At 44.1% G+C, this 12,500-nt stretch overlaps 2 protein-coding genes across 2 annotated transcripts; both read left to right on the top strand.

Annotated features, from left to right (window-relative positions):
- The first annotated feature begins 5,358 nt into the window (after window positions 1-5,358).
- Window positions 5,359-6,006, top strand: LOC138355984 (uncharacterized). Its single transcript, XM_069311528.1, has one exon. It carries the CDS (start codon window positions 5,359-5,361, stop codon window positions 6,004-6,006), a length of 648 nt encoding a protein of 215 aa, XP_069167629.1.
- Window positions 6,007-6,046: 40 nt separating this feature from the next.
- LOC138355983 (uncharacterized) lies at window positions 6,047-6,787 on the top strand. The gene has a single exon (XM_069311527.1). The coding sequence runs from the start codon at window positions 6,047-6,049 to the stop codon at window positions 6,785-6,787; it is 741 nt and encodes a 246-aa protein (XP_069167628.1).
- The last annotated feature ends 5,713 nt before the right edge of the window (window positions 6,788-12,500 follow it).

Genomic DNA, 12,500 nt, shown 5'->3' with positions numbered 1-12,500 from the left:
GGGGGTTTAATGTGTCACAAGTTAAGGGGTTTAATGTGTCACAAGTTAAGGGGGTTTAATGTGTCACAAGTTAAGGGGTTTTAATGTGTCACAAGTTAAGGGGGTTTAATGTGTCACAAGTTAAGGGGTTTAATGTGTCACAAGTTAAGGGGGTTTAATGTGTCACAAGTTAAGGGGTTTTAATGTGTCACAAGTTAAGGGGTTTTAATGTGTCACAAGTTAAGGGGGTTTAATGTGTCACAAGTTAAGGGGGTTTAATGTGTCACAAGTTAAGGGGTTTTAATGTGTCACAAGTTAAGGGGTTTTAATGTGTCACAAGTTAAGGGGTTTTAATGTGTCACAAGTTAAGGGGTTTTAATGTGTCACAAGTTAAGGGGGTTTAATGTGTCACAAGTTAAGGGGTTTTAATGTGTCACAAGTTAAGGGGTTTTAATGTGTCACAAGTTAAGGGGTTTTAATGTGTCACAAGTTAAGGGGTTTTAATGTGTCACAAGTTAAGGGGTTTTAATGTGTCACAAGTTAAGGGGTTTTAATGTGTCACAAGTTAAGGGGGTTTAATGTGTCACAAGTTAAGGGGGTTTAATGTGTCACAAGTTAAGGGGTTTTAATGTGTCACAAGTTAAGGGGTTTTAATGTGTCACAAGTTAAGGGGTTTTAATGTGTCACAAGTTAAGGGGTTTTAATGTGTCACAGTTAAGGGGGTTTAATGTGTCACAAGTTAAGGGGTTTTAATGTGTCACAAGTTAAGGGGTTTAATGTGTCAAAAGTTAAGGGGGTTTAATGTGTCACAATTTAAGGGGGTTTAATGTGTCACAAGTTAAGGGGGTTTAATGTGTCACAAGTTAAGGGGGTTTAATGTGTCACAAGTTAAGGGGGTTTAATGTGTCACAAGTTAAGGGGGTTTAATGTGTCACAAGTTAAGGGGTTTTAATGTGTCACAAGTTAAGGGGGTTAATGTGTCACAAGTTAAGGGGGTTTAATGTGTCACAAGTTAAGGGGGTTTAATGTGTCACAAGTTAAGGGGTTTTAATGTGTCACAAGTTAAGGGGTTTTAATGTGTCACAAGTTAAGGGGGTTTAATGTGTCACAAGTTAAGGGGGTTTAATGTGTCACAAGTTAAGGGGTTTTAATGTGTCACAAGTTAAGGGGTTTTAATGTGTCACAAGTTAAGGGGTTTTAATGTGTCACAAGTTAAGGGGTTTTAATGTGTCACAAGTTAAGGGGGTTTAATGTGTCACAAGTTAAGGGGTTTTAATGTGTCACAAGTTAAGGGGTTTTAATGTGTCACAAGTTAAGGGGGTTTAATGTGTCACAAGTTAAGGGGTTTTAATGTGTCACAAGTTAAGGGGTTTTAATGTGTCACAAGTTAAGGGGTTTTAATGTGTCACAAGTTAAGGGGTTTTAATGTGTCATAAGTTAAGGGGGTTTAATGTGTCACAAGTTAAGGGGTTTTAATGTGTCACAAGTTAAGGGGTTTTAATGTGTCACAAGTTAAGGGGTTTTAATGTGTCACAAGTTAAGGGGTTTTAATGTGTCACAAGTTAAGGGGGTTTTAATGTGTCACAAGTTAAGGGGTTTAATGTGTCACAAGTTAAGGGGTTTTAATGTGTCACAAGTTAAGGGGGTTTAATGTGTCACAAGTTAAGGGGGTTTAATGTGTCACAAGTTAAGGGGTTTAATGTGTCACAAGTTAAGGGGTTTTAATGTGTCACAAGTTAAGGGGTTTTAATGTGTCACAAGTTAAGGGGGTTTAATGTGTCACAAGTTAAGGGGTTTAATGTGTCACAAGTTAAGGGGGTTTAATGTGTCACAAGTTAAGGGGTTTTAATGTGTCACAAGTTAAGGGGTTTTAATGTGTCACAAGTTAAGGGGTTTTAATGTGTCACAAGTTAAGGGGTTTAATGTGTCACAAGTTAAGGGGGTTTTAATGTGTCACAAGTTAAGGGGTTTAATGTGTCACAAGTTAAGGGGGTTTTAATGTGTCACAAGTTAAGGGGTTTAATGTGTCACAAGTTAAGGGGTTTAATGTGTCACAAGTTAAGGGGGTTTAATGTGTCACAAGTTAAGGGGGTTTAATGTGTCACAAGTTAAGGGGTTTTAATGTGTCACAAGTTAAGGGGGTTTAATGTGTCACAGTTAAGGGAGTTTTAATGTGTCACAAGTTAAGGGGGGTTTAATGTGTCACAAGTTAAGGGGGTTTAATGTGTCACAAGTTAAGGGGGTTTAATGTGTCACAAGTTAAGGGGTTTAATGTGTCACAAGTTAAGGGGGTTTAATGTGTCACAAGGGGTTTTAATGTGTCACAAGTTAAGGGGTTTTAATGTGTCACAAGTTAAGGTCTTCTCAGAAGCCTGTGGCATGTGACCAGGAGGCCATTAACTGTCCTTTGTGGCGTTCTGGTGCCTAGAATGTTTTTCTGACGACTACTGTGTGTGTGCGAGGGTTTTTTTTCTACATTTACGCTGGTGTGTATGTGTGTATTAACGTTGGTGTATGTGTATACTCACCTATTTGTGCTTGCGGGGGTTGAGCTCTGGCTCTTTGGTCCCGCCTCTCAACCGTCAATCAACTGGTGAACAGATTCCTGAGCCTATTGGACTCTATCATATCTACACTTGAAACTGTGTGTGGAGTCAGCCTCCACCACATCACTGCCTATTGCATTCCATTTGTCAACTACTCTGACACAAAAAAAGTTCTTTCTAATATCTCTGTGGCTCATTTGGGCACTCAATCTGTGTGTGTGTGAGTGTTTGTTTGTCTATTTATAAGTGTGTTTGGATGTTTATTTAACTGTGATTGGGTAACTATGTTTTGGGGATCAACATCTTGGGTCTGTCCTCGTGGCTCTAGTGCATAGAGCTTTGACGCATCTCCAATTGTAACCTCTCTGATACCTGACGTTCTGACTCGAAGTAGCATCCCTGACTTCTCTATTAGTCATTCCTTTTGCATAAGCATACATGAACAACAACACGACTAATAACGAAGCTTTTATATCACTGTATACCGCCTATGTGAGGTCGGTCTTAGAGTATGCCGCCCCATCGTGGAGCCCCCCATCTCCAAAACAAAACACAAGAAAGCTCAAAAAAGTGCAGAAGTTTGCAACGTGACTCGTCCCAAGGATTCAAGGGATAAGGTACGAAAAGAGACTGAAGGAACTAAACCTGATGAAGTTAGAAAGAAGGAGGAAGAGGGGGGACATGATACAGGCGTATAAAATACTGTAAGAGATTGACTGAGTGGAAATAGGGGAAATGTCTACACTGTTTTAGAACAAGGAAGGACACGGAAAGAAGCTTGAGACTCAGATGTGTCATAGAGATGTTAGAAAGTTTTCTTTTAGCCTAAGGTTAGTGAGTAAATTGAATGACTTAAAGGAGGAGGTTGTAGAGGCAACCTCAATCCACAACTTTAAAAGCAAGTATGAGAGGGAAATAAATCGGGAATCATTGCATTAGACAAACAGCGGCTAGAGAAGAGGAGTCCAAGTGCTTGTGTTCGAGCCTGCAGGCACACATAGGTGAGTACACACACACACACACACACACACACACACACACACACACACAGTTTGGTAGGGGGGGTTTTCTATGCAGGACCACCCTCCTCTGCATAGAAAACCCCCCTACCCCACTCAAATGCTCAGCCAAATCACCCTCCCCCCCCACACCCCATTCCCACCTTTCTACCCCTCCCCTCCTCCCACCATGTCCCCCTTCCCCGTTTTTCCTTCCGGTCCTCCCTTCCCCTTCATCCCATACCCTCCCTGTCCCCCCTTCACTTGACACCCAGCCCCTCACCCCAGTATCCTCTGAGATCCCTGTTATCCAAAAGTTATAAATGGGTAAAAACATTTAACAGTTATCATAACCGGCTATATGTCATGCATGCAGTAAATATGTCCAACACTTCAGATAACGCCTCTCGAATTTATATTACCAAGTGCTATATAGTCAATCATATTCCAGTTGTAACAGGTCCAGAGACGATATACTTACCGAAGCACTTCCTAGAGTATTTCCTGCCGTTCTAAAGTATCTTACTTTAGAGTATATAGTAAAGTATATACAAGGGGCCTCGTAGCCTGGTGGATAGCGCGCAGGACTCGTAATTCTGTGGCGCGGGTTCGATTCCCGCACGAGGCAGAAACAAATGGGCAAAGTTTCTTTCACCCTGAATGCCCCTGTTACCTAGCAGTGAAATAGGTACCTGGGTGTTAGTCAGCTGTCACGGGCTGCTTCCTGGGGGTGGAGGCCTGGTCGAGGACCGGGCCGCGGGGACACTAAAGCCCCGAAATCATCTCAAGATAACCTCAAGAAGATCTTGGGGTATGGGTAAAGTTTCAGCCTGTTCCTGGCATGGTGGAAATGCCAGGAACAATGAAAGTGGAGACAGTGGTATTGGTCGCAGTGATAGTGCTGGTGGAGGTTATCTTGAGGTTATCTTGAGATGATTTCGGGGCTTTTTAGTGTCCCCGCGGCCCGGTCCTCGACCAGGCCTCCACCCCCAGGAAGCAGCCCGTGACAGCTGACTAACACCCAGGTACCTATTTCACTGCTAAGTAACAGGGGCATAGGGTGAAAGAAACTCTGCCCAATGTTTCTCGCCGGCGCCTGGGATCGAACCCAGGACCACAGGATCACAAGTCCAGCGTGCTGTCCGCTCGGCCGACCGGCCTCCCTTTAAGGTGTTGGTGGTGGTGTTAACGGTGATGGTAGGTGTGCCGGGTAGGGAGCCGGTCGGCCGAGCGGACAGCACGCTGGGCTGTGATCCTGTGGTCCCGGGTCGGATCCCGGGCTCCGGCGAGAAACAATGGGCAGAGTTTCTTTCACCCTATGCCCCTGTTACCTAGCAGTAAATAGGTACCTGGGTGTTAGTCAGCTGTAACGGGCTGCTTCCTGGGGGTGGAGGCCTGGTCGAGGACCGAGCCGCGGGGACACTAAAGCCCCGAATCATCTCAAGATAACCTCAAGATAGGTGTGCTGGTGGCAGTAGAGGTTGTGTTATTGTTCGTGCTGGCTTTGGTGCGTATCTAACTGAGATAACTTATCTACGAGTAACTACGGAGGAGTGCGACCTTGCTCTCTTTGTCCTACCTACTACCCTTGGGTTACTTAGCGAGTTAATTTTTATAACATTAGTATTCATTGTAGTATTTTGCCTGAAGTTGTGACATCAGTGGTTGAGACAGAGACCAGGGGTGACATCAGTGGTTGAGACAGAGACCATGGTGACATCAGTGGTTGAGACAGAGACCAGGATGACGTCAGTGGTTGAGACAGAGACCAGGGTGACATCAGTGGTTGAGACAGAGACCAGGGGTGACAGTCAGTGGTTGAGACAGAGACCACGATGACATCAGTGGTTGAGACAGAGACCACGATGACATCAGTGGTTGAGACAGAGACCACGATGACATCAGTGGTTGAGACAGAGACCATGGTGACATCAGTGGTTGAGACAGAGAGCATGGTGACATCAGTGGCTGAGACGGAGACCAAGATGACATCAGTGGTTGAGACAGAGACCAGGGTGACGTCAGTGGTTGAGACAGAGACCAGGGTGACATCAGTGGTTGAGACAGAGACCATGGTGACATCAGTGGTTGAGACAGAGACCATGGTGACATCAGTGGTTGAGACAGAGACCATGGTGACATCAGTGGTTGAGACAGAGACCAGAGTGACATCAGTGGTTGCGACAGAGACCAGGATGACATCAGTGGTTGAGACAGAGACCAGGGTGACATCAGTGGTTGAGACAGAGACCATGGTGACATCAGTGGTTGAGACAGAGACCAGGATGACATCAGTGGTTGAGACAGAGACCATGGTGACATCAGTGGTTGAGACAGAGACCATGGTGACATCAGTGGTTGAGACAGAGACCAGGGTGACATCAGTGGTTGAGACAGAGACCAGGGTGACATCAGTGGTTGAGACAGAGACCAGGGTGACATCAGTGGTTGAGACAGAGACCAGGGGTGACGTCAGTGGTTGAGACAGAGACCAGGGTGACATCAGTGGTTGAGACAGAGACCATGGTGACATCAGTGGTTGAGACAGAGACCAGGGTGACATCAGTGGTTGAGACAGAGAGCAGGATGACATCAGTGGTTGAGACAGAGACCAGGATGACATCAGTGGTTGAGACAGAGACCAAGATGACATCAGTGGTTGAGACAGAGACCAGGATGACGTCAGTGGTTGAGACAGAGACCAAGATGACATCAGTGGTTGAGACAGAGACCAGGGTGACATCAGTGGTTGAGACAGAGACCAGGGTGACATCAGTGGTTGAGACAGAGACCAGGATGACATCAGTGGTTGAGACGGAGACCAGGATGACATCAGTGGTTGAGACAGAGACCAGGATGACATCAGTGGTTGAGACGGAGACCAGGATGACATCAGTGGTTGAGACAGAGACCAAGATGACATCAGTGGTTGAGACAGAGACCATGGTGACATCAGTGGCTGAGACGGAGACCAGGATGACATCAGTGGTTGAGACAGAGACCAAGATGACATCAGTGGTTGAGACAGAGACCATGGTGACATCAGTGGTTGAGACAGAGACCAGGATGACGTCAGTGGTTGAGACAGAGACCAGGGTGACATCAGTGGTTGAGACAGAGACCAGGATGACATCAGTGGTTGAGACAGAGACCAGGATGACATCAGTGGTTGAGACAGAGACCAAGATGACATCAGTGGTTGAGACAGAGACCAGGGTGACATCAGTGGTTGAGACAGAGACCATGGGTGACATCAGTGGTTGAGACAGAGACCAGGATGACATCAGTGGTTGAGACGGAGACCATGATGACATCAGTGGTTGAGACAGAGACCAGGATGACATCAGTGGTTGAGACGGAGACCAGGATGACATCAGTGGTTGAGACAGAGACCAGGGTGACGTCAGTGGTTGAGACAGAGACCATGGTGACATCAGTGGTTGAGACAGAGACCATGGTGACATCAGTGGCTGAGACAGAGACCAGACTGAGAAACATAGCTGAGACCAGGAGCACTGTTCTGGGGCCTCATAACTAACATCAAAGAGAATTGTTTTTTCCCGTCGCTGCCGTCACGTGTAATGCAGAAGCTGGACAGTTCCGCCTCTCAAGGGGAAGTGGGAGGGGGGCACTTCTCCCCCCCCCCTGGCTGTTATTAACCACCGGGGCCGCGTAACTGGCCATTTTCCAGTCTTCTTTCTCCTTTGATCTCCTTCACTCTCACGCTCCTTCTCCCTACCCTCACCACCTCCAGCCTCTCACCCACTTTCTTAACCCCTTCTTCCTTTACCTCATCTACCCTTACCCCTTTTCCTTTATCTTCACCCCCTCCTCTTACCCTCAAGTGTGTCAACACCCTTTACACTTCCTTAGATTTATTATCACCACATCTTTTTTGCTCTCTTTTTTTTATTTTCGACGCTGAGTTTAAATTTTATGGTGCTGTAAAAAATATTTTTTCGTTTACCCTAATTGTGTGTTTGTCCTGTGCTCGTCTGGGAAGGTCAGGTGGTGTTTGGGTAGGCCAGGTGGTGTTTGGGTAGGCCAGGTGGTGTTTGGGTAGGCCAGGTGGTGTTTGGGTAGGCCAGGTGGTGTTTGGGTAGGCCAGGTGGTGTTTGGGTAGGCCAGGTGGTGTTTGGGTAGGCCAGGTGGTGTTTGGGTAGGTCAGGTGGAGTTTGGGTAGGCCAGGTGGTGTTTGGGTAGGCCAGGTGGTGTTTGGGTAGACTAGGTGGTGTTTGGGTAGGCCAGGTGGTGTTTGGGTAGGCCAGGTGGTGTTTGGGTAGGCCAGGTGGTGTTTGGGTAGACTAGGTGGTGTTTGGGTAGGCCAGGTGGTGTTTGGGTAGGCCAGGTGGTGTTTGGGTAGGCCAGGTGGTGTTTGGGTAGGCAGGTGGTGTTTGGGTAGGCCAGGTGGTGTTTGGGTAGGCCAGGTGGTGTTTGGGTAGGCCAGGTGGTGTTTGGGTAGGCCAGGTGGTGTTTGGGTAGGCCAGGTGGTGTTTGGGTAGGTCAGGTGGTGTTTGGGTAGGCCATAGGTAGGCCAGGTGGTGTTTGGGTAGACTAGGTGGTGTTTGGGTAGACTAGGTGGTGTGTAGGTAGGCCAGGTGGTGTTTGGGTAGGCCAGATGGTGTGTACAGATAGACCAAGTGGTGTGCGGGTAAGACAGGAGGTGTATGGTTGAACAGGTTTGTGTGACAAAACAGGTTCATGGCAGAAAAATGTTCAACATGAAACAAAAGGCTGCCACCTTATATGGTCCTATGAGAAGGTTCTCTCTCCACCATCACTTTATCCAGACCATAAGATCAACATGGAGACGTTGAAAAGAAATACTTATCTGCAGTGGAAACTCTCATGTCCGCTTCACATGGAAGGAGCATCGAGCTCTATGCCAAGCCAGTAATAGTAGGCATCCATCAGTCTCAGGAGACTATGGAGTCGCGCTCTGGTTGTCAGTCTGGAGTGGCCTCTCTAGGGCGCGAAGCCAGGGTAGATTGATATGGGAAGAGAAGCTGTCACCCAAGCAGCAGGTTCCCCCTCTCTCCAAGACGCCGAAAGTCTCCACTGGAAAGGCAAATGCCGTGTGCCAACCTAGCAAACACCAGGTTTGGCAATCTGCCAAACCAGTGTGCAACAAATAGCCTATCACAGACAAATAAAACTTAACCACCACGCTATTGTTTACGTTGAGACAACGTCCTTTTAACGATGATTCAACTTTCTGGCAACGTTGCAGGTACGTTGTGTGTGTATGTTGGGCTGGAGATGTGCCAACAAAAATACATGAAGCTTATATAAGCTTCCTAACATACATCACATAATGACTTCTGTCCAATATTGTGTTTTTAAAAGTCAGTATTGCACTATCTACTCCGAGCTGCTGCTACTGAAGGCATTACTGCTAATTTTTCATTACCAGCTGTTCACTTATAGTATTTTTATACACGCCAGTTGCCTCTGAATGTATTTTATGTTGTATTTAATTCGTTTGTGTCGTTAGTATAATCCTGTGTATTTGGAGTAGTCCTGTGCAGTTTGCATTATCCTAAAATGTAGTTATTATAAATATTAAATAGTTTATATATGATGACCAGACCACACACTAGAAATTGAAGAGACGACGACTGTTTCGGTCCGTCCTGGACCATTCTCAAGTCGATTGTGGTCCAGGACGGACCGAAACGTCGTCGTCTCTTCAATTTCTAGTGTGTGGTCTGGTCATCATACTTCAGCCACGTTATTGTGACTCATCGCCTGCATAGTTTATATAGCCCTGCTTAGATAGCATAATACTGTGTAGTTCATATAATCTTGTGTAGTTGGTATGATCCTTTGTAGATTATATAATCCAGTGAAGTTTATGTAATCCTGTATGTTTACAAAATCCTTGTTTACTTAGCATATAATCCAGTGTAGTCAAAATAATCCTCTGGAGTACATTACATGCGTTGCGTTTGTGCCCTTTTAGCACTGAGACCCGTTTTAACATGTAGGCTGGCTTTATTTATTTTTACAGCGTCCGAAAGCGTTGTTCACGACCCAGTTATACACGGAGCGGTTATACACAGCCAAGATATATCAAGGGGCCGGTCATACACTGCGAGAATATACAAGGGGGAAGTCATACATGTCGAGGCATTCTGCAGCACTTCGACAATATTTTAGTTTTAATCTGCTCCATATTTCTGCCAGGGCTGTAACATCTACAAGTTATATGCAGTCTATGTAACCAGTATTACAGAGAGAATGTAAGCTTATGTTTAACTACGGTAATTAAGCTTACAGTAACAGTCAGTTACTGTCTAATGATATATAGGTACACTAACAAAGGCTTCATAGAAACGTGACATCAATAAATAATGTCTTGAGGTTATCTTGAGATGATTTCGGGGCTTTTAGTGTTCCCGCGGCCCGGTCCTCGACCAGGCCTCCACCCCCAGGAAACAGCCCGTGACAGCTGACTAACTCCCAGGTACCTATTTAAAGCTAGGTAACAGGGGCATTCAGGGTGAAAGAAACTTTGCCCATTTGTTTCTGCCTCGTGCGGGAATCGAACCCGCGCCACAGAATTACGAGTCCTGCGCGCTATCCACCAGGCTACGAGGCACCCACAAGGGTTGCTTAGATGAACTCCATATCGCAAACCTCTAGAAAAATCTCCTAAGTGTAATCGGGCTTAAACATGCCTATGGCTCAAATGTGCCATAAGCATGTCAGAAAATACTTCGGTGGACGAAGAGTAAGCAGGTGGAGCAAAACAAGTTGGGCAGGAGCGATGGCAACTGGCACCGTCGACTAAAATATGAGGCCCAGGAGCTGAATCTGATTTTGTAAGCACGTGTAGCTGAGTACATGCAGGTGAGCAAACAGCGACGCCAACAAGAGTTTGTCTCATTTAATTTTTGGTGTTTACTTAAGGCCAATCACCCTCTGGATGGCTCTTAGAGCCACCAAAACTGCTTACCGACCAACCAGCAAAATTAATGGGGTATTAAATAAAGTAATACTTTATTAATCTCTTAAATAAACTCTAACGTAAACTCTCAGGGTACACCTCGGGGTATTCACCCCCCGCCCTCCCTCCGGTCTCATTTAGGAACTTGTCTAATTCATCACCTGCTCCACTGAGGTCATCCAGTTTTACGACGCTCCATTTTTCTCTCATCCAGCGACAAATTTCTCGGTGGAATTTCTTCTCACTTATAAATTAAACCCACATGGTGGAACAGCACTTTGGGGGAAATCACAGCCGTTCATAAAAGTCAAATTAAAATGTAGATAGAGGAGTGAAATGGTTTGAGGTCGGCAGAGTGACGTTCAAATTCGTCGATTTCAACTGTGAATCAATCTGGCCCAAACTCTGATATGTCTTAAAGATCGTAGTTCCCTGTGGAGAAGACCGCCACTGTTCTTGATGCTAATCTTGAAATTAAAAGGAAATTGGCTAAACTCAGTCGAGTTACATTTAACTTCCTCAAACTTTTCCATTAAACTGATCTTCAAATGCAGCATGAGACTTCCCTGGGGATAATATAGCCCAATAAAGGTATTTCTTGGCAAATATAACTATATATATATATTATATATATATATATATATATATATATATATATATATATATATATATATATATATATATATATATATATATATTCTACTGACAATATCTTTCAGGACCCTTTCCTCCGTTTTATGAGCTGTGGAAAAGAAGTTCCTGTAAAATAGTCTTATAGGGGGTATAGGTGTTGTGTTAGTTGTCTCTTCAGAAACATTGTTTATTTATATTGTCTCTCTCTCTCTCTCTATATATATATATATATATATATATATATATATATATATATATATATATATATATATATATATATTATTAAATATGACCGAAAAAGTAAGATTAATAATTCTAACACGAATTTTCTCTATCTTTCTTACATTTATTTTCACTGTTGATGGTAATTCAAAGATCAATTCTCCAAAATTCATTTTTATTTCTAGTCTGACGCGACACTTGAGCGCGTTTCGTAAAACTTATTACATTTTCAAAGACTTTAGTTTGCAAACACACAACTGAAACTGAATAGAGCTTACACATCTTCGAGGTTTATATCTACATTTGGGTGAGGTGGATAAGGTGAAAACAAACTTTCAACAATGGGTATTGAATGGGTATTAAATTCAAACACAAGACAGAACACGAAACAATGGGTATTGAATGGAAGTAATTGTAGAAAGCCTATTGGTCCATATTTCTTGATGCTTCTATATTGGAGCGGAGTCTTGAAGTGGGTAGAATATAGTTGTGCATATATATCTATATTTATATATATATATATATATATATATATATATATATATATATATATATATATATATATATATATATATTCAGGGTTGTTCGCATTTGTGTTCCTCACATGTGCCCATAGTATTTGATAAAATACTATACCCAAGATTACCATCAGAGTGCCGGCGGGGGGGGGTTCAAATAGTTTCGGCTATCACCTCCTTTTGACCGGTCATGATGATCGAGTGGATAAGGTGTCCTGTACACACCAGTTCCATTGTGCTCCTAGCAGTATGGGTTCGAGTCACTACTAGGGTGTGAGTTTTCACCATTCAGGCTTGTATATATATATATAATATATATATATATATATATATATATTGTGTGTGTGGTGTGTGTGTGTGTGTGTGTGTGTGTGTGTGTGGGTGTGTGTGTGTGTGTGTGTGTGTTTATTAGTACATTTTGGTAGCAGTCTCTCTTGTAAACATATGTTGTTCAATATGACCGAAAAGGTAAGATTAAAAATTCTATTACACGAATCTTCTCAATATTTCTTGTGTTTCTTTTCACCACCAAGATACTCACCGCCGGGTACTCAACTCCAGGTACTCATCCCGAGGTTCTCAACTCCTGGAGCTTACCTTCAGTACTCACCACCAGGTATCACTCCCATTACTCCCAGGTACTCACAATGCTGCC

This window comes from Procambarus clarkii, chromosome 70 (assembly GCF_040958095.1).
Source record: "Procambarus clarkii isolate CNS0578487 chromosome 70, FALCON_Pclarkii_2.0, whole genome shotgun sequence".
Classification (NCBI taxonomy): Eukaryota; Metazoa; Arthropoda; class Malacostraca; order Decapoda; family Cambaridae; genus Procambarus; species Procambarus clarkii.
The sequence above is the reverse complement of the archived record's forward strand: the minus strand, read 5'-3'. Positions and strand labels throughout refer to the sequence as shown.

Excerpts from the sequence above, each read along its gene's own strand:
- LOC138355983 (XM_069311527.1), top strand. The coding sequence starts at position 6,047 with ATGGTGACATCAGTGGTTGAGACAGAGACCAGGGTGACATCAGTGGTT.
- LOC138355984 (XM_069311528.1), top strand. The coding sequence starts at position 5,359 with ATGACATCAGTGGTTGAGACAGAGACCACGATGACATCAGTGGTTGAG.